This window comes from Sparus aurata, chromosome 9 (assembly GCF_900880675.1).
Source record: "Sparus aurata chromosome 9, fSpaAur1.1, whole genome shotgun sequence".
Classification (NCBI taxonomy): domain Eukaryota; kingdom Metazoa; phylum Chordata; class Actinopteri; order Spariformes; family Sparidae; genus Sparus; species Sparus aurata.
Window position 1 is genome coordinate 36,726,875 of NC_044195.1, and position 22,355 is coordinate 36,749,229.

Genomic DNA, 22,355 nt, shown 5'->3' on the forward strand with positions numbered 1-22,355 from the left:
TAGTTAGGAACTGTGTAACATGCTAGGCAAACACACCAGTCACTCACTCAGAGCCATTACAGATGTCTGAGTTGCCTGAAGCTCCATGGCATAGCACAAGTGCAGACTTTTATGGACCTCTCCCCACTGGAGAGTATCTGCCGGTTGTTATAGATGAATACACACGATACCCTATAGTCGAAGCTGTTAAGTCAACTTCTGCTAACACAGTCATACCAGTCATGGACAAAGTATTTTCCACATTTGGGATTCCCAGGGTCCTTAAGACAGATAACGGCCCTCCTTTTAGCAGCGACCAGTTTGCCCAGTTTGCAACATATCTAGGGTTTCACCATTGCAAGATCACGCCGCAGTGGCTTCAGGCCAATGCCACTGCAGAACATTTGATGTGCACACTTGGCAAGAGCATCCGTGCTGCAGGAACGCTGAATATCCCATGGAACACCTTGTCTCAACACATCTCAACACCTTCCTTAGAGACACACAGCACTACAGATGCCTCGCCAGCAGAACTGTTGTTCCAGTGACAGATCAACACAAAAATTCCTATAGCCACAACCACTATCAGCAGTTCAGATCACACGATCAGAGCAAAGGATCATGCTGCCAAAAGCAAGATGAAAGCCTATGCTGACACTCGTCGTCATGCCACACCAAGCACTTTCAGCCAAGGAGACACAGTGCTTCACCGTCAGCCCAAGCATAACAAGCTCACCACACCCTACAATGCTGAACCATACAAAATATCAAGGATCAAAGGCTCAATGATCACCGCAACAAAAGATGGACACTCCATCACAAGAAACTCATCTTTCTTCAAGAAGATCCCTGCTGTGCTTCAGAGCACTCCACCAGACTCTGACGATAGCAGCGACGTGACTGCCGAGGACACACCACCTCCGAGATATCCTTCTCAACACAATAGAAGTCCTCCTCCTTATCTTCATGAATATGAGTAGTCTTGGATATCTGTGTGGACTGTCGTGGACTGTGAACAGACTACTCATGGCATCAGAGAGACTGTCGCACCTCATGGACTGATAATGTTGTTGCTTAAGACCTGTTTGTGAATGAGGATTATTGTTGTATACACTGTTCTACATGAGTAGGTTTGACGCACAAAGTACAAGACTGTTCTGTTGCAGTGTAGAGGTTTGTTTTCAGGTATTAGTTCAAGCAAAGCTGCAGCACTTAAGGGTTCAATGAAAGTTTTTTTAAATCACCAAATATTTGTATTGGTATCGGCCAGGGTAGGAATTTCTTCATTTTAGGGGCGAGGCCATTTGGCCTTCACTTTTCTTTTTTTTTAGGGGCACAAAGGCCACTGAGTAAAATTCAATGATTTACCTTTCAGACTAATACCATAACATCCTAATTTATAATGAGACATGAAGACATGGATTATGTATTAAAACATTTTTAATACCAATATAAAGTTAATGTTACATTAGAAAACATTTTTTTTCAAAGTAGGGTTCAGGGTAGGTGGTTTTGGTGACACTACACTCTGAATAATAGTGAAGTTATTGAATATTTTTTGTAGTATCTCTTTTTTGGGGTTGCACTTTGTAGACGGTCCCTGCGCCCTCGTCTCACAGACGGCTGACCATACAGACCAGAGTTAATGTCCAGCCTGGAGGAGCGCTCACTTTGATGAAAATACAAATGTAGCTCATTGTCTTCCTTACTACGGTAGGAAAGAGTCGCCGTTTGTGTTTTAACAATGTTTTGCTTATGAGTTATTGATCCGGAAGTTCGAATCTGTTTCCAACTTTACCAAACTAAATCCTACCACATAAGTCAGTTACGTATCATATCAAAACCGGCTGAGCTCGCTTGCGCACCTGTGCTGTAAGTGTCGTTCTTCCGTGTTGACATGCTGCTGCTGTTTTAGAGGCTTTCACGTGAGATCATCGATGTGATGATGAGACTCCACCTGTGCGAACCGCAGACTCACTGTGTCACCAGGAGTCTGGTAGGATACGATATACTTTATTGTCTCGTTCAGGGAAACATAACAGTGTTGCACATATCCCATAACATAACACATACATACACTATACATAAGTAATACATGCTAAAAGATTACCATGATAAATAATCAAAGCACTCTCAAAATTACTGCACAAATATCGGCCTCAAGCAGCATTATTTAGGAATTTGATGGAGGTTGGAACAAATGAATTCTTAAAACGGTTGAGTTTACAGTGAGGGACTCTATATCGTCTGCCTGAGGGTAGGTGGGGTGAATCACTCTGTGTCGGCTCCCCTAGTTGTGCAGCTCCTGGCGGATTGGGTCGAAATTCTGCCTTGGCTGGCGTATTTCCGTAACCAAGTCAGAGTAAAACCGTACTTGCTGCTCCTTGTAGCAGATGTCCCTTTTAGCCCTTGCAGCTGCCATAACTGCCTGCTTGTCCTTGTAGTTGAGAAACGTCATTATTAGTGTTCTCTGTGTTCTCAGTCATTTATCTCCCTCTTCATATTTTCTATTGCCGCCGTAACTCCATCAAATCTTGAAGAAAACTTATAGCAGCCAGCACCGCATCTGCCTTCACACCTCAGAGTGCCCCGTGGTATCTCAAATTCCACATTTTGTCACTAAAATGTTCATGCTTACTGTAAATGCGCATCAGTTCTGAATATCAGTTATTGGTGGGCTCCAAATACATTTATCCAGTACTTTTGTACTTTCTGGTCATCACCACCTGCTTTTAAGTTTTTTTTTAATACCAAGTATTGAATAAAAAAAAAAAAATTAAAGCCATAATTTAAGTACAGCTGAAGAGATGACTGGAAAAGTGGATGAGAGGGGGAGTGAAACACGGCAAAGGGCCCCAGACTGTCGCACTGAGGACAAAGCCACTGTATATGGGACGCCCGCTCTACCAACTGAGCTAAACAGCACCCAACCACCTCCTTTTATCACATGCTATCAACAGTACAGGCGACCATTCACCTTGAAAAGTTTGACCATGGAACAGTTCAGTTTTGCCTTGGGTGTCCACAGAGACATCATGCAGTCATGCAATGTCTATGATTGGACCCAGATCCCTGAGATTTGGAGTTTTAACAAACCAATCTTTATCCCTTTCTTGCCACAATTCCTATGGCTGAAACACATGAACAGTATCAGCCCAGTATTACATTTGAATAGCCAGGTATCGCATAAATGGTCTCAGAGGGCTGGATACATTAGCACAGTCACAAACCCAGACTGGATCTTCCAACCTAACATGTTAAAAGCCTCAAAACCCTCAATACATAAAAACTTGGGAGACATTTTGTGAGAGGTCGTTCACAGTGACATGCTCTTTCTCTTCAGATGGTTAGACTGACAGTGGCTGATGAACAAAGCTGCAGTTGACATTCACAAAAAACATACTGTTCAATAACTGCAGCAAATTGATTCCATCACTACATGCTTCAAACTGAAGGCGCTCTTTACTGTTCCCGTCAAATCATAAAGAGCTTTGTTATTGAAGGAAAGGACTCCTCATGTCAAACATTCACATCTCTGTATTATTATTACAAAATAACAACTGCACATTAGCATCACTATCATCACTCTTATTGTAGCATAACTTTTGATACATCAGATGACTTTGGCTTGACAGAACAACCTCTTCAGATGTTTGTTAATTTCTTTCATTTTCAGTCCGTATATAATTGGATTGAAGAGAGGATGATACAAAACTGCTTGTAAAGTCATTATAAAACGCACAGTTTTTGGAAAATCAGATTCCATTCGAACTATGATGATATCATATGCACACAAACAGGAAAAGCTGATTAAGACTAACAGGTGGGGTAAACAGGTCTGTGCAGCTTTTTTCCTGACATTTCTATTACTTTGGTAAGATATTATAAGTATCCTGGTGTATGTAAAAAGTATGAAGAGAAAAGGGAAAAGTCCAACATCTAACAGAGCAAAAACACCAAATATAGATCGTGCTCTTGAACTCACACAGTTCAGATTGTAAAATGAATTATTACAAAAAATCCCTTTTAAAGTTGAATAACAGAGTTTCATATCAGCACTCAGTATTACTGGGACTGAAGTTTGACAAGCAGGCAGAAGCCAGGCTAGAACCAAGAAAATACTGATGGTTGTTTTTCTCATGATAGTTGGATATTGTAGAGGTTTACATATAGACACATACCTGTCATAGGCCATGGCTGACAGCAGTAAGAACTCTGAACCACTTAAGGCGTAATATAGAAAAAATTGAAAGAGACAGGCTGAATATGATATGATCTGTTCTTCAGATAATAGGTCAATCAGAAGCTTTGGGTACATAGCAGTGCTGAAAGCAACAGAGTTTAGTAGCAACGCTGCAATGAAAACGTACATAGGCTCATGGAGGTTTTTGTGCATCCAAATGAGGCACACGATGGTGAAATTACAGCAGAGTATAAGAATGTACACTGTGAACATTATCAGAAAATACAGATATCTGTACTTTTGCACTTCCACATATCCACTAAGAGTTATATATGTTACATTAGCTTCATCATCCATTAATGTTAACAAAAAATAAAAATAATGTATCTAAAATTAACTTAATTTACAGTAATAAAAAAGGCAAATCACATAATCATCATACATGAATGAATATGTAAACTCTCACTTCATGATATTAACATTCAACCTGTGCTTCAGTCACTTACTCATTCATATCTATCTGACCATTAAATGGCCTTGTTGTGTTTTCACTCCTCAAAATTCAGAAAATGAACTATCTGAGACTTTGCAAAGTTTTTATGAGATTGCTTCACCCTCCAAGGATCTCATTAAGTGCTACTTCAAAACAGACACTAATGTGAACGTGATCAAACTCTGTAGGCCTCTATTCAAGGTTTGAACCCATTTTTGTGCATGTGTTCCATTAAATAACATTACTGCATTACGAGACCACTGACAGTGTTTAACATATTTTGATGGCCTGTTTTTAATTGTAAAAGAAACTGGATGGACAGGAAGAGAACCATTTAAGTCTCTCACCATTTGCTTCTCTTTTGTGAATTGTGTATTGAATGGATTGCAGTGTAGTTTGAGACGTTCATGTTCCCCTCAGGATGAAATGCAATAACTTTGGTGATCCTCTGAGTTTTCATCATTGGCTCAAAGTTGTAATGTGTCCATGTTGACAAAGCATGGCTTTTCTGTTCGGAGTTTGCATGATCTCCCTCTACTTAAGTGGGTTTTAACTATCCCTGTACAGCGCTCTGCAAAGCCTCGCAACACACAGCTTTTGTACAGAAAGTTGGGCCTCTCAATGAGCTCAGAATTCACCAGAGACTCTGGTTTCCTTTCTTCTTATTCCCCCTCTTCTCCGTGCTTTTGTAAAATAAGGTCACCAAATCACTGCTGCAGTCAGGTTGATAAAGAGGAGTGAAAGAAAAATAAACCCCTTTATTCTACAAGTTAAAATGTAATCTCTGAGCTGTCCTCTCATCAGTAAACTGTTCTGGAACAGAGCAGAATTAGTTTTCACTCCAGGTGTTTATCAGTCCAGAGGACTCTCCTCTGCACCTGACTTTGTCTTCCAGAGCTGGCCAGCTCGCCGCTCCACCCAGCACGCTTCACACAAGAAGCAGCAAAGCCCTACCACACATGCAGACTTTTGGCTGAAAGTTAAATATTTTCTACTTGTATGATTACACGAATGGTGGGAATTCTGTGTATTTACACCGCCTGACTAGACTAAACGCAAATTTGCATCTATACGCGTCTTTGCTTGACTTGGTATGTAATTTAGATGTGCGAAAAATGTGCTTAGCTTTCCATGGGATTACACCATAAGACATTCATTCTCCCTCTCCGTTTCTCTCTATCCCTCTACACCAGAACATGGATGCCTGACCCAAAACTATCAACACTTGTGGGGACCCGTCAGAATCCGACATGCCGGGCCAGGCTCGGAACAATGTTAGAAATGATAACCAGGTTTGAATTGGGTTCAGTAAGGTCAATTGAAAGGAGTAGTATTTGCGTGGATGCAACTCCAGTTCTGTACGAGTATGTGTGTGATAATATCTATAAAATACATGAATAGATTTTTTAGGTTTTATATCTATGTGTAGAACAATGCCTTCTCACAGTCGTCTACACTCTTAACGTCTGGAATCAGGGTAAACAGACAAGCTGTAACCATGGTGACGACTGTGTGGCAGGGCAACACCAACTCAGTGCTCAGCTTACCTGAACTGCATTGGGCTCGATTCAGGTTGGATGTTCAAAATATGAACGCCTGTAGAATTCGGGTTGGAATCAGTTACTGCCTCAGACTCAGTCTGGTCAGGACATAAAAATGCTGCCTGAGCCTTACTGTACACTGCACTGCCTCACCTTTAGACTGTAACTGGCTCTTCATTTGTTTATACTTCTCTACTATTATGTTTTGCAAAATTGGTTTTCTCCTAAAACTAGACCATGTGTCTCCATGGACCATGGATCCAGCAGTGTCTTTAACTTTAACAGGTAATGCAGAAGGCTTTTTCAAATGACCAGCCTGAGTCTAGCCTTCACTGTCTCTCTCTCACCTGCTGCGAGTTGATGACAAAAACGATCTTGTTTTTAACCAGGTAATTAACAACATCTGCGTCTGTCTTAGCAACAGTCTTAAACGTAGCCCAGACTATTTTTTTTTTTTTACAAAAAAACACCAACAAACAAATAAAAAAACCTTACAATTAAAGAAGTAGGAAAATCTTGGGAGAGTTAATTCACAGTTATATGCTTTCGTCCATCACATCGGTCACTACATTGTTCAAACTGAAGGCACTCTTTACTGTTCCTATCAAATCATAAAGAGCATTGTTGAAGGAAAGAACTCCTCATGTCAAACATTCACATCTCTGTATTATTATTACAAAATAACAACTGCACATTAGCATCACTATCATCACTCTTATTGTAACATAACTTTTGATACATCAGATGACTTTGGCTTGACAGAACAACCTCTTCAGATGTTTGTTAATTTCTTTCATTTTCAGTCCGTATATAATTGGATTGAAGAGAGGATGATACAAAACTACTTGTAAAGTCATCATAAAACGTGCAATTTTTGGAAAATCAGATTCCATTCGAACTATGATGATATCATATGCACACAAACAGGCAAAGCTGATTAAGACTAACAGGTGGGGTAAACAGGTCTGTGCAGCTTTTTTCCTGACATTTCTATTACTTTGGTAAGATATTATAAGTATCCTGGTGTATGTAAAAAGTATGAAGAGAAAAGGGAAAAGTCCCAAATTCAACAGAACAAAAACACCAAATATAGATCGTGCTCTTGAACTCACACAGTTCAGATTGTAAAATGAATTATTACAAAAAATCCCTTTTAAAGTCAAATAACAGAGTTTCATATCAGCACTCAGTATTACTTGGACTGAAGTCTGACAAGCAGGCAGAAGCCAGGCTAGAACCAAAAAAATACTGATGGTTGTTTTTCTCATGATAGTTGGATATTGTAGAGGTTTACATATAGACACATACCTGTCATAGGCCATGGCTGACAGCAGTAAGAACTCTGAACCACCTGAAGAGTAAAATTGAAAATATTGAAAGAGACAGGCTGAATATGATATGATCTGTTCTTCAGATAATAAGTCAATCAGAAGCTTTGGGTAAACAGAAGTGCTGTAAAGAACAGAGTTCAGTAGCAACGCTGCAATGAAAACGTACATAGGCTCATGGAGGTTTTTGTGCATCCAAATGAGGCACACGATGGTGAAATTACAGCAGAGTATAAGAATGTACACTGTGAACATTATCAGAAAATACAGATATCTGTACTTTTGTACTTCCACATATCCACTAAGAGTTATATATGTTACATTAGCTTCATCATCCATTAGTGTTCATAAAAAATGAAAATAGTGTATCTAAAATGAACTTAAATGTACAGTAATAAAACAGGCAAATCACATAATCATCATACATGAATGTATATGTAAACTCTCACTTCATGATATTAACATTCAACCTGTGCTTCAGTCACTTACTCATTCATATCTATCTGACCATTAAATGGCCTTGTTGTGTTTTCACTCCTCAAAATTCAGAAAATGAACTATCTGAGACTTTGCAAAGTTTTTATGAGATTGCTTCACCCTCCAAGGATCTCATCAAGTGCTGCTTCAAAACAGACACTAATGTGAACGTGATCAAACTCTGTAGGCCTCTATTCAAGGTTTGAACCCATTTTTGTGCATGTGTTCCATTAAATAACATTACTGCATTACGAGACCACTGACAGTGTTTAACATATTTTGATGGCCTGTTTTTAATTGTAAAAGAAACTGGATGGACAGGAAGAGGACCAGTTAGTTACATTTTCATTTACATTTAGGGCATTTTGCAGACGCTTTTGTCCAAATCAACTTACAATCAGTACATTTGTCACAAGAAAGAAACCATGACATCACCGTCGATGGAGTAATAAAAAAATAGAAACAATCTTCAAGCCCTCATCTGAGCATCGTAGCTGCTATTTATTAAGGATACCTTACATGCAAAAGTGCTGTGATTTAAGTGCTAAGGATGAAAGCATACAAATGCATATATTTTTTCTGTTGCTTTTTGGGTGGGGCGGGGTGAGAGGGAGTCATGCTCTGCGGGGTCGAGGCAAAGTCTGAACAAATGAGACTTGAGTCTTTTTCTGAAGATATTGAGTGACTCTGCTGTCCTGACATTGGTCAGGAGTTTGTTCCACCACTGAGGCGCCAAAATACAGAAGAGTTGCAATATCCCTGAGCGACCTTTGTTTGCTCTTAGTGATGGTGGTACCAGCTGACCAGCTGATGTAGTAGAGCAAAGCGCTTGCGCTGGGGCATGTGGTCTGACCAGAGTTTGGAGGTAGACAGGTGCAGTTCAGTTGACAGCCTTGAAGGTAGGGCTCCTCGATTATAGAAAAATTCATAATCATGATTATATAAACGATCATTTTTGAGTTTGGGTAAATTGTAAACAAGGCGCGCTGCAGCGTTCTAGATATGCTGCAGCTGTTTAGTTGCAGAGGCTGGGAGTCCAGCCAAGAAGGAGTTGCAGTAGTCCAGGTGGGACATGACCAGCGCTTGGACCAGGAGTTGCATTGCATCTTTTGTGGAGAAAGACCGGGTCCTGCAGATGTTGTAGAGGGCAAATCTGCAGGATCGGGGCCACAGCAGTGATGTTAGGATGCAAGATAATCTATCGTCGTGGATTAGGCCCAGGTTCCTCGCAGTCGACGAAGGCAATACTGTGACATCCTCGACAGTGACAAGTCCACGTGAGGGCAGACTTTCCCCGGATGAAGAGGAGTTAAGTTTTACTAAGATTGAGTTTGAGGTGATGTGCAGCTTCCAAGAAGAGATGTCTGCAGACATTCAGAGATGCGTGTTGCAACGTAGGTATTGGAGGAGGATGAGGGAAAAGAGAGAGACAGTTGGGTGTCGTCTATATCAGTGGTGAGATGAGTTCTCTCACCATTTGCTTCTCTTTTGTGAATTGTGTATTGAATGGATTGCAGTGTAGTTTGAGACGTTCATGTTCCCCTCAGGATGCATTGCAATACCTTCGGTGATCCTCTGAGTTTTCATCATTGGTTCAAAATTGTAATGTGTCCATGTTGACAAAGCATACATATAAATTAAATACTCCCTTGACTGGAACAACCATTCGCTGGGGCAGGGCCTTTCTCTGTGGAGTTTGCACGATCTACCTCTACTTAGGTGGGTTTCATCCGAGTACTCTGGTTTCCCCCAGATTGTGATACCTCATAGCTGGCCTGCTCCAACATGGTGTGAAGGGTGGTGTCATGTTCCTCTTTGGTTATGCCATAGACTAAGGCTTCTACAGCACTGAGCCCTCCCCAGTCTGTTTAACTATCCCTGTACAGCACTCTGCAAGGCCTCGCAACACGCAGCTTTTGTACAGAAAGTTGGGCCTCTCAATGAGCTCAGAATTCACCAGAGACTCTGGTTTCCTTTCTTCTTATTCCCCCTCTTCTCCGTGCTTTTGTAAAATAAGGTCACCAAATCACTGCTGCAGTCAGGTTGATAAAGAGAAGTGAAGAAAAATAAACCCCTTTATTCTACAAGTTAAAATTTAATCTCTGAGCTGTCCTCTCATCAGTAAACTGTTCTGGAACAGAGCAGAATTAGTTTTCACTCCAGGTGTTTATCAGTCCAGAGGACTCTCCTCTGCACCTGACTTTGTCTTCCAGAGCTGGCCAGCTCGCCGCTCCACCCAGCACGCTTCACACAAGAAGCAGCAAAGCCCTACCACACATGCAGACTTTTGGCTGAAAGTAAAATATTTTCTACTTATATGATTACACGAATGGTGGGAATTCTGTGTATTTACACCGCCTGACTAGACTAAACGCAAATTTGCATCTATACGCGTCTTTGCTTGACTTGGTATGTAATTTAGATGTGCGAAAAATGTGCTTAGCTTTCCATGGGATTACACCATAAGACATTCATTCTCCCTCTCCGTTTCTCTCTATCCCTCTACACCAGAACATGGATGCCTGACCCAAAACTATCAACACTTGTGGGGACCCGTCAGAATCCGACATGCCGCGCCAGGCTCGGAACAATGTTAGAAATGATAACCAGGTTTGAATTGGGTTCAGTAAGGTCAATTGAAAGGAGTAGTATTTGCGTGGATGCAACTCCAGTTCTGTACGAGTATGTGTGTGATAATATCTATAAAATACATGAATAGATTTTTTAGGTTTTATATCTATGTGTAGAACAATGCCTTCTCACAGTCGTCTACACTCTTAACATCTGGAATCAGGGTAAACAGACAAGCTGTAACCATGGTGACGACTGTGTGGCAGGGCAACACCAACTCAGTGCTCAGCTTACCTGAACTGCATTGGGCTCGATTCAGGCTGGATGTTCAAAATATGAACGCCTGTAGAATTCGGGTTGGAATCGGTTACTGCCTCAAACTCAGTCTGGTCAGGACATAAAAATGCTGCCTGAGCTTTACTGTACACTGCACTGCCTCACCTTTAGACTGTAACTGGCTCTTCATTTGTTTATTCTTCTCTACTGTTATGTTTTGCAAAATTGGTTTTCTCCTAAAACTAGACCATGTGTCTCCATGGACCATGGATCCAGCAGTGTCTTTAACTTTAACAGGTAATGCAGAAGGCTTTTTCAAATGACCAGCCTGAGTCTAGCCTTCACTGTCTCTCTCTCACCTGCTGCGAGTTGATGACCAAAACGATCTTGTTTTTAACCAGGTAATTAACAACATCTGCGTCTGTCTTAGCAACAGTCTTAAACGTAGCCCAGACTATTTTTTTTTTTTTTTTACAAAAAAACACCAACAAACAAATAAAAAAACCTTACAATTAAAGAAGTAGGAAAATCTTGGGAGAGTTAATTCACAGTTATATGCTTTCGTCCATCACATCGGTCACTACATTGTTCAAACTGAAGGCACTCTTTACTGTTCCTATCAAATCATAAAGAGCATTGTTGAAGGAAAGAACTCCTCATGTCAAACATTCACATCTCTGTATTATTATTACAAAATAACAACTGCACATTAGCATCACTATCATCACTCTTATTGTAACATAACTTTTGATACATCAGATGACTTTGGCTTGACAGAACAACCTCTTCAGATGTTTGTTAATTTCTTTCATTTTCAGTCCGTATATAATTGGATTGAAGAGAGGATGATACAAAACTGCTTGTAAAGTCATTATAAAACGTGCAGTTTTTGGAAAATCCGATTCCATTCGAACTATGATGATATCATATGCACACAAACAGGAAAAGCTGATTAAGACTAACAGGTGGGGTAAACAGGTCTGTGCAGCTTTTTTCCTGACATTTCTATTACTTTGGTAAGATATTATAAGTATCCTGGTGTATGTAAAAAGTATGAAGAGAAAAGGGAAAAGTACTAAATTCAACAGAGCAAAAACACCAAATATAGATCGTGCTCTTGAACTCACACAGTTCAGATTGTAAAATGAATTATTACAAAAAATCGCTTTTAAAGTCGAATAACAGAGTTTCATATCAGCACTCAGTATTACTGGGACTGCTATCTGACAAGCAGGCAGAAGCCAGGCTAGAACCAAGAAAATACTGATGGTTGTTTTTCTCATGATAGTTGGATATTGTAGAGGTTTACATATAGACACATACCTGTCATAGGCCATGGCTGACAGCAGTAAGAACTCTGAACCACCTAAAGAGTAAAATTGAAAAATTGAAAGAGACAGGCTGAATATGATATGATCTGTTCTTCAGATAATAGGTCAATCAGAAGCTTTGGGTAAACAGAAGTGCTGTAAAGAACAGAGTTCAGTAGCAACGCTGCAATGAAAACATACATAGGCTCATGGAGGTTTTTGTGCATCCAAATGAGGCACACGATGGTGAAATTACAGCAGAGTATAAGAATATACACTGTGAACATTATCAGAAAATACAGATATCTGTACTTTTGCACTTCCACATATCCACTAAGAGTTATATATGTTACATTAGCTTCATCATCCATTAGTGTTCATAAAAAATGAAAATAGTGTATCTAAAATGAACTTAAATGTACAGTAATAAAACAGGCAAATCACATAATCATCATACATGAATGAATATGTAAACTCTCACTTCATGATATTAACAATCAACCTGTGCTTCAGTGACTTACTCATTCATATGAGTTAAATGGCCTTGTTGTGTTTTCACTCCTCAAAATTCAGAAAATGAACTATCTGAGACTTTGCAAAGTTTTTATGAGATTGCTTCACCCTCCAAGGATCTCATTAAGTGCTACTTCAAAACAGACACTAATGTGAACGTGATCAAACTCTGTAGGCCTCTATTCAAGGTTTGAACCCATTTTTGTGCATGTGTTCCATTAAATAACATTACTGCATTACGAGACCACTGACAGTGTTTAACATATTTTGATGGCCTGTTTTTAATTGTAAAAGAAACTGGATGGACAGGAAGAGGACCAGTTAGCTACATTTTCATTTACATTTAGGGCATTTTGCAGACGCTTTTGTCCAAATCAACTTACAATCAGTACATTTGTCACAAGAAAGAAACCATGACATCACCGTCGATGGAGTAATAAAAAAATAGAAACAATCTTCAAGCCCTCATCTGAGCATCGTAGCTGCTATTTATTAAGGATACCTTACATGCAAAAGTGCTGTGATTTAAGTGCTAAGGATGAAAGCATACAAATGCATATATTTTTTCTGTTGCTTTTTGGGTGGGGCGGGGTGAGAGGGAGTCATGCTCTGCGGGGTCGAGGTAAAGTCTGAACAAATGAGACTTGAGTCTTTTTCTGAAGATATTGAGTGACTCTGCTGTCCTGACATTGGTCAGGAGTTTGTTCCACCACTGAGGCGCCAAAATACAGAAGAGTTGCAATATCCCTGAGCGACCTTTGTTTGCTCTTAGTGATGGTGGTACCAGCTGACCAGCTGATGTAGTAGAGCAAAGCGCTTGCGCTGGGGCATGTGGTCTGACCAGAGTTTGGAGGTAGACAGGTGCAGTTCAGTTGACAGCCTTGAAGGTAGGGCTCCTCGATTATAGAAAAATTCATAATCATGATTATATAAACGATCATTTTTGAGTTTGGGTAAATTGTAAACAAGGCGCGCTGCAGCGTTCTAGATATGCTGCAGCTGTTTAGTTGCAGAGGCTGGGAGTCCAGCCAAGAAGGAGTTGCAGTAGTCCAGGTGGGACATGACCAGCGCTTGGACCAGGAGTTGCATTGCATCTTTTGTGGAGAAAGACCGGGTCCTGCAGATGTTGTAGAGGGCAAATCTGCAGGATCGGGGCCACAGCAGTGATGTTAGGACGCAAGATAATCTATCGTCGTGGATTAGGCCCAGGTTCCTCGCAGTCGACGAAGGCAATACCGTGACATCCTCGACAGTGACAAGTCCACGTGAGGGCAGACTTTCCCCGGATGAAGAGGAGTTAAGTTTTACTAAGATTGAGTTTGAGGTGATGTGCAGCTTCCAAGAAGAGATGTCTGCAGACATTCAGAGATGCGTGTTGCAACGTAGGTATTGGAGGAGGATGAGGGAAAAGAGAGAGACAGTTGGGTGTCGTCTATATCAGTGGTGAGATGAGTTCTCTCACCATTTGCTTCTCTTTTGTGAATTGTGTATTGAATGGATTGCAGTGTAGTTTGAGACGTTCATGTTCCCCTCAGGATGCATTGCAATAACTTCGGTGATCCTCTGAGTTTTCATCATTGGCTCAAAATTGTAATGTGTCCATGTTGACAAAGCATACATATAAATTAAATACTCCCTTGACTGGAACAACCATTCGCTGGGGCAGGGCCTTTCTCTGTGGAGTTTGCACGATCTACCTCTACTTAGGTGGGTTTCATCCGAGTACTCTGGTTTCCCCCAGATTGTGATACCTCATAGCTGGCCTGCTCCAACATGGTGTGAAGGGTGGTGTCATGTTCCTCTTTGGTTATGCCATAGACTAAGGCTACTACAGCACTGAGCCCTCCCCAGTCTGTTTAACTATCCCTGTACAGCGCTCTGCAAAGCCTCGCAATACGCAGCTTTTGTACAGACAGTTGGGCCTCTCAATGAGCTCAGAATTCACCAGAGACTCTGGTTTCCTTTCTTCTTATTCCCCCTCTTCTCCGTGCTTTTGTAAAACAAGGTCACCAAATCACTGCTGCAGTCAGGTTGATAAAGAGAAGTGAAGAAAAATAAACCCCTTTATTCTACAAGTTAAAATTTAATCTCTGAGCTGTCCTCTCATCAGTAAACTGTTCTGGAACAGAGCAGAATTAGTTTTCACTCCAGGTGTTTATCAGTCCAGAGGACTCTCCTCTGCACCTGACTTTGTCTTCCAGAGCTGGCCAGCTCGCCGCTCCACCCAGCACGCTTCACACAAGAAGCAGCAAAGCCCTACCACACATGCAGACTTTTGGCTGAAAGTAAAATATTTTCTACTTATATGATTACACGAATGGTGGGAATTCTGTGTATTTACACCGCCTGACTAGACTAAACGCAAATTTGCATCTATACGCGTCTTTGCTTGACTTGGTATGTAATTTAGATGTGCGAAAAATGTGCTTAGCTTTCCATGGGATTACACCATAAGACATTCATTCTCCCTCTCCGTTTCTCTCTATCCCTCTACACCAGAACATGGATGCCTGACCCAAAACTATCAACACTTGTGGGCACCCGTCAGAATCCGACATGCCGCGCCAGGCTCGGAACAATGTTAGAAATGATAACCAGGTTTGAATTGGGTTCAGTAAGGTCAATTGAAAGGAGTAGTATTTGCGTGGATGCAACTCCAGTTCTGTACGAGTATGTGTGTGATAATATCTATAAAATACATGAATAGATTTTTTAGGTTTTATATCTATGTGTAGAACAATGCCTTCTCACAGTCGTCTACACTCTTAACATCTGGAATCAGGGTAAACAGACAAGCTGTAACCATGGTGACGACTGTGTGGCAGGGCAACACCAACTCAGTGCTCAGCTTACCTGAACTGCATTGGGCTCGATTCAGGCTGGATGTTCAAAATATGAACGCCTGTAGAATTCGGGTTGGAATCGGTTACTGCCTCAAACTCAGTCTGGTCAGGACATAAAAATGCTGCCTGAGCTTTACTGTACACTGCACTGCCTCACCTTTAGACTGTAACTGGCTCTTCATTTGTTTATTCTTCTCTACTGTTATGTTTTGCAAAATTGGTTTTCTCCTAAAACTAGACCATGTGTCTCCATGGACCATGGATCCAGCAGTGTCTTTAACTTTAACAGGTAATGCAGAAGGCTTTTTCAAATGACCAGCCTGAGTCTAGCCTTCACTGTCTCTCTCTCACCTGCTGCGAGTTGATGACCAAAACGATCTTGTTTTTAACCAGGTAATTAACAACATCTGCGTCTGTCTTAGCAACAGTCTTAAACGTAGCCCAGACTATTTTTTTTTTTTTTTTACAAAAAAACACCAACAAACAAATAAAAAAACCTTACAATTAAAGAAGTAGGAAAATCTTGGGAGAGTTAATTCACAGTTATATGCTTTCGTCCATCACATCGGTCACTACATTGTTCAAACTGAAGGCACTCTTTACTGTTCCTATCAAATCATAAAGAGCATTGTTGAAGGAAAGAACTCCTCATGTCAAACATTCACATCTCTGTATTATTATTACAAAATAACAACTGCACATTAGCATCACTATCATCACTCTTATTGTAACATAACTTTTGATACATCAGATGACTTTGGCTTGACAGAACAACCTCTTCAGATGTTTGTTAATTTCTTTCATTTTCAGTCCGTATATAATTGGATTGAAGAGAGGATGATACAAAACTGCTTGTAAAGTCATTATAAAACGTGCAGTTTTTGGAAAATCCGATTCCATTCGAACTATGATGATATCATATGCACACAAACAGGAAAAGCTGATTAAGACTAACAGGTGGGGTAAACAGGTCTGTGCAGCTTTTTTCCTGACATTTCTATTACTTTGGTAAGATATTATAAGTATCCTGGTGTATGTAAAAAGTATGAAGAGAAAAGGGAAAAGTACTAAATTCAACAGAGCAAAAACACCAAATATAGATCGTGCTCTTGAACTCACACAGTTCAGATTGTAAAATGAATTATTACAAAAAATCGCTTTTAAAGTCGAATAACAGAGTTTCATATCAGCACTCAGTATTACTGGGACTGCTATCTGACAAGCAGGCAGAAGCCAGGCTAGAACCAAGAAAATACTGATGGTTGTTTTTCTCATGATAGTTGGATATTGTAGAGGTTTACATATAGACACATACCTGTCATAGGCCATGGCTGACAGCAGTAAGAACTCTGAACCACCTAAAGAGTAAAATTGAAAAAATTGAAAGAGACAGGCTGAATATGATATGATCTGTTCTTCAGATAATAGGTCAATCAGAAGCTTTGGGTAAACAGAAGTGCTGTAAAGAACAGAGTTCAGTAGCAACGCTGCAATGAAAACATACATAGGCTCATGGAGGTTTTTGTGCATCCAAATGAGGCACACGATGGTGAAATTACAGCAGAGTATAAGAATATACACTGTGAACATTATCAGAAAATACAGATATCTGTACTTTTGCACTTCCACATATCCACTAAGAGTTATATATGTTACATTAGCTTCATCATCCATTAGTGTTCATAAAAAATGAAAATAGTGTATCTAAAATGAACTTAAATGTACAGTAATAAAACAGGCAAATCACATAATCATCATACATGAATGAATATGTAAACTCTCACTTCATGATATTAACAATCAACCTGTGCTTCAGTGACTTACTCATTCATATGAGTTAAATGGCCTTGTTGTGTTTTCACTCCTCAAAATTCAGAAAATGAACTATCTGAGACTTTGCAAAGTTTTTATGAGATTGCTTCACCCTCCAAGGATCTCATTAAGTGCTACTTCAAAACAGACACTAATGTGAACGTGATCAAACTCTGTAGGCCTCTATTCAAGGTTTGAACCCATTTTTGTGCATGTGTTCCATTAAATAACATTACTGCATTACGAGACCACTGACAGTGTTTAACATATTTTGATGGCCTGTTTTTAATTGTAAAAGAAACTGGATGGACAGGAAGAGGACCAGTTAGCTACATTTTCATTTACATTTAGGGCATTTTGCAGACGCTTTTGTCCAAATCAACTTACAATCAGTACATTTGTCACAAGAAAGAAACCATGACATCACCGTCGATGGAGTAATAAAAAAATAGAAACAATCTTCAAGCCCTCATCTGAGCATCGTAGCTGCTATTTATTAAGGATACCTTACATGCAAAAGTGCTGTGATTTAAGTGCTAAGGATGAAAGCATACAAATGCATATATTTTTTCTGTTGCTTTTTGGGTGGGGCGGGGTGAGAGGGAGTCATGCTCTGCGGGGTCGAGGTAAAGTCTGAACAAATGAGACTTGAGTCTTTTTCTGAAGATATTGAGTGACTCTGCTGTCCTGACATTGGTCAGGAGTTTGTTCCACCACTGAGGCGCCAAAATACAGAAGAGTTGCAATATCCCTGAGCGACCTTTGTTTGCTCTTAGTGATGGTGGTACCAGCTGACCAGCTGATGTAGTAGAGCAAAGCGCTTGCGCTGGGGCATGTGGTCTGACCAGAGTTTGGAGGTAGACAGGTGCAGTTCAGTTGACAGCCTTGAAGGTAGGGCTCCTCGATTATAGAAAAATTCATAATCATGATTATATAAACGATCATTTTTGAGTTTGGGTAAATTGTAAACAAGGCGCGCTGCAGCGTTCTGGATATGCTGCAACTGTTTAGTTGCAGAGGCTGGGAGTCCAGCCAAGAAGGAGTTGCAGTAGTCCAGGTGGGACATGACCAGCGCTTGGACCAGGAGTTGCATTGCATCTTTTGTGGAGAAAGACCGGGTCCTGCAGATGTTGTAGAGGGCAAATCTGCAGGATCGGGGCCACAGCAGTGATGTTAGGACGCAAGATAATCTATCGTCGTGGATTAGGCCCAGGTTCCTCGCAGTCGACGAAGGCAATACCGTGACATCCTCGACAGTGACAAGTCCACGTGAGGGCAGACTTTCCCCGGATGAAGAGGAGTTAAGTTTTACTAAGATTGAGTTTGAGGTGATGTGCAGCTTCCAAGAAGAGATGTCTGCAGACATTCAGAGATGCGTGTTGCAACGTAGGTATTGGAGGAGGATGAGGGAAAAGAGAGAGACAGTTGGGTGTCGTCTATATCAGTGGTGAGATGAGTTCTCTCACCATTTGCTTCTCTTTTGTGAATTGTGTATTGAATGGATTGCAGTGTAGTTTGAGACGTTCATGTTCCCCTCAGGATGCATTGCAATAACTTCGGTGATCCTCTGAGTTTTCATCATTGGCTCAAAATTGTAATGTGTCCATGTTGACAAAGCATACATATAAATTAAATACTCCCTTGACTGGAACAACCATTCGCTGGGGCAGGGCCTTTCTCTGTGGAGTTTGCACGATCTACCTCTACTTAGGTGGGTTTCATCCGAGTACTCTTGTTTCCCCCAGATTGTGATACCTCATAGCTGGCCTGCTCCAACATGGTGTGAAGGGTGGTGTCATGTTCCTCTTTGGTTATGCCATAGACTAAGGCTACTACAGCACTGAGCCCTCCCCAGTCTGTTTAACTATCCCTGTACAGCGCTCTGCAAAGCCTCGCAATACGCAGCTTTTGTACAGACAGTTGGGCCTCTCAATGAGCTCAGAATTCACCAGAGACTCTGGTTTCCTTTCTTCTTATTCCCCCTCTTCTCCGTGCTTTTGTAAAACAAGGTCACCAAATCACTGCTGCAGTCAGGTTGATAAAGAGAAGTGAAGAAAAATAAACCCCTTTATTCTACAAGTTAAAATTTAATCTCTGAGCTTACCTCTCATCAGTAAACTGTTCTGGAACAGAGCAGAATTAGTTTTCACTCCAGGTGTTTATCAGTCCAGAGGACTCTCCTCTGCACCTGACTTTGTCTTCCAGAGCTGGCCAGCTCGCCGCTCCACCCAGCACGCTTCACACAAGAAGCAGCAAAGCCCTACCACACATGCAGACTTTTGGCTGAAAGTAAAATATTTTCTACTTATATGATTACACGAATGGTGGGAATTCTGTGTATTTACACCGCCTGACTAGACTAAACGCAAATTTGCATCTATACGCGTCTTTGCTTGACTTGGTATGTAATTTAGATGTGCGAAAAATGTGCTTAGCTTTCCATGGGATTACACCATAAGACATTCATTCTCCCTCTCCGTTTCTCTCTATCCCTCTACACCAGAACATGGATGCCTGACCCAAAACTATCAACACTTGTGGGCACCCGTCAGAATCCGACATGCCGGGCCAGGCTCGGAACAATGTTAGAAATGATAACCAGGTTTGAATTGGGTTCAGTAAGGTCAATTGAAAGGAGTAGTATTTGCGTGGATGCAACTCCAGTTCTGTACGAGTATGTGTGTGATAATATCTATAAAATACATGAATAGATTTTTTAGGTTTTATATCTATGTGTAGAACAATGCCTTCTCACAGTCGTCTACACTCTTAACATCTGGAATCAGGGTAAACAGACAAGCTGTAACCATGGTGACGACTGTGTGGCAGGGCAACACCAACTCAGTGCTCAGCTTACCTGAACTGCATTGGGCTCGATTCAGGCTGGATGTTCAAAATATGAACGCCTGTAGAATTCGGGTTGGAATCGGTTACTGCCTCAGACTCAGTCTGGTCAGGACATAAAAATGCTGCCTGAGCTTTACTGTACACTGCACTGCCTCACCTTTAGACTGTAACTGGCTCTTCATTTGTTTATTCTTCTCTACTGTTATGTTTTGCAAAATTGGTTTTCTCCTAAAACTAGACCATGTGTCTCCATGGACCATGGATCCAGCAGTGTCTTTAACTTTAACAGGTAATGCAGAAGGCTTTTTCAAATGACCAGCCTGAGTCTAGCCTTCACTGTCTCTCTCTCACCTGCTGCGAGTTGATGACAAAAACGATCTTGTTTTTAACCAGGTAATTAACAACATCTGCGTCTGTCTTAGCAACAGTCTTAAACGTAGCCCAGACTATTTTTTTTTTTTTTTTACAAAAAAACACCAACAAACAAATAAAAAAACCTTACAATTAAAGAAGTAGGAAAATCTTGGGAGAGTTAATTCACAGTTATATGCTTTCGTCCATCACATCGGTCACTACATTGTTCAAACTGAAGGCACTCTTTACTGTTCCTATCAAATCATAAAGAGCATTGTTGAAGGAAAGAACTCCTCATGTCAAACATTCACATCTCTGTATTATTATTACAAAATAACAACTGCACATTAGCATCACTATCATCACTCTTATTGTAACATAACTTTTGATACATCAGATGACTTTGGCTTGACAGAACAACCTCTTCAGATGTTTGTTAATTTCTTTCATTTTCAGTCCGTATATAATTGGATTGAAGAGAGGATGATACAAAACTGCTTGTAAAGTCATCATAAAACGTGCAATTTTTGGAAAATCAGATTCCATTCGAACTATGATGATATCATATGCACACAAACAGGAAAAGCTGATTAAGACTAACAGGTGGGGTAAACAGGTCTGTGCAGCTTTTTTCCTGACATTTCTATTACTTTGGTAAGATATTATAAGTATCCTGGTGTATGTAAAAAGTATGAAGAGAAAAGGGAAAAGTCCCAAATTCAACAGAGCAAAAACACCAAATATAGATCGTGCTCTTGAACTCACACAGTTCAGGTTGTAAAATGAATTATTACAAAAAATCCCTTTTAAAGTTGAATAACAGAGTTTCATGTCAGCACTCAGTATTACTGGGACTGAAGTTTGACAAGCAGGCAGAAGCCAGGCTAGAACCAAGAAAATACCGATGGTTGTTTTTCTCATGATAGTTGGATATTGTAGAGGTTTACATATAGACACATACCTGTCATAGGCCATGGCTGACAGCAGTAAGAACTCTGAACCACTTAAAGAATAAAATAGAAGAAATTGAGAGAGACAGGCTGAATATGATATGATCTGTTTTTCAGATAATAAGTCAATCAGAAGCTTTGGGTACATAGCAGTGCTGAAAGCAACAGAGTTTAGTAGCAACGCTGCAATGAAAACGTACATAGGCTCATGGAGGTTTTTGTGCATCCAAATGAGGCACACGATGGTGAAATTACAGCAGAGTATAAGAATATACACTGTGAACATTATCAGAAAATACAGATATCTGTACTTTTGCACTTCCACATATCCACTAAGAGTTATATATGTTACATTAGCTTCATCATCCATTAATGTTGAAATAACTAAATGTTCAGCATGAAAACAGGCATGTGTTTAACAGCAACACTGAATCAGAATATATAAAATATGAACATTTACAAAGAACTCTCATTTTCTTGGTACCAACATTCAGCCTGTACTTTGGTGTCTTACTTATTCAACGGGGCCTGACCTTGAATTGCAATCGGTGTGTTTACCCCCAACATTTTGAAAATGAACCATGTGAGTGTGTGGAATGTTTTTTTATTAGACTGCTTCAGCCTCCATGGATCTCATTAAACATTTGAGATGTCTTTTTTTTGACAACCTGAGAATAACCCTGGTTTACATAACATGTCATAAACAGGTCATGGAAGGCTATTTGGCTTAATGTGTTAACGTTAAATTTAACTGTCGTGTGGTTGCTTTTGACATTGACTGTCATCAGATGTCTTGCGTAATTATTCATTGTTCCATTTGCCTATTGACTGAGCGGACAACTTTCACACATTTCAACAATGGATCAAACAGCGCTCCA

At 40.4% G+C, this 22,355-nt stretch overlaps 5 protein-coding genes across 5 annotated transcripts; all 5 read right to left on the minus strand.

Moving 5' to 3' along the window:
* Nucleotides 1–3,592: 3,592 nt before the first annotated feature.
* LOC115588463 (olfactory receptor 6N2-like) lies at nt 3,593–4,522 on the minus strand. The gene has a single exon (XM_030429088.1). It carries the CDS (start codon nt 4,517–4,519, stop codon nt 3,593–3,595), a length of 927 nt encoding a protein of 308 aa, XP_030284948.1. The 5' UTR covers nt 4,520–4,522.
* Nucleotides 4,523–6,936: 2,414 nt separating this feature from the next.
* Nucleotides 6,937–7,872, minus strand: LOC115588460 (olfactory receptor 6N2-like). The gene has a single exon (XM_030429084.1). It carries the CDS (start codon nt 7,861–7,863, stop codon nt 6,937–6,939), a length of 927 nt encoding a protein of 308 aa, XP_030284944.1. The 5' UTR covers nt 7,864–7,872.
* Nucleotides 7,873–11,603: 3,731 nt separating this feature from the next.
* LOC115588459 (olfactory receptor 6N2-like) lies at nt 11,604–12,538 on the minus strand. The gene is given in 2 exon segments (XM_030429083.1): nt 11,604–12,229; nt 12,232–12,538. Coding segments are annotated over 2 exon segments (924 nt in total). The 5' UTR covers nt 12,530–12,538.
* Nucleotides 12,539–16,261: 3,723 nt separating this feature from the next.
* On the minus strand, nt 16,262–17,197 carry LOC115588469 (olfactory receptor 6N2-like). Its single transcript, XM_030429097.1, has one exon. It carries the CDS (start codon nt 17,186–17,188, stop codon nt 16,262–16,264), a length of 927 nt encoding a protein of 308 aa, XP_030284957.1. The 5' UTR covers nt 17,189–17,197.
* Nucleotides 17,198–20,920: 3,723 nt separating this feature from the next.
* On the minus strand, nt 20,921–21,847 carry LOC115588474 (olfactory receptor 6N2-like). The gene has a single exon (XM_030429102.1). The coding sequence runs from the start codon at nt 21,845–21,847 to the stop codon at nt 20,921–20,923; it is 927 nt and encodes a 308-aa protein (XP_030284962.1).
* Nucleotides 21,848–22,355: the final 508 nt, after the last annotated feature.

Excerpts from the sequence above, each read along its gene's own strand:
- LOC115588463 (XM_030429088.1), bottom strand. The coding sequence starts at position 4,519 with ATGGATGATGAAGCTAATGTAACATATATAACTCTTAGTGGATATGTG.
- LOC115588460 (XM_030429084.1), bottom strand. The coding sequence starts at position 7,863 with ATGGATGATGAAGCTAATGTAACATATATAACTCTTAGTGGATATGTG.
- LOC115588469 (XM_030429097.1), bottom strand. The coding sequence starts at position 17,188 with ATGGATGATGAAGCTAATGTAACATATATAACTCTTAGTGGATATGTG.
- LOC115588474 (XM_030429102.1), bottom strand. The coding sequence starts at position 21,847 with ATGGATGATGAAGCTAATGTAACATATATAACTCTTAGTGGATATGTG.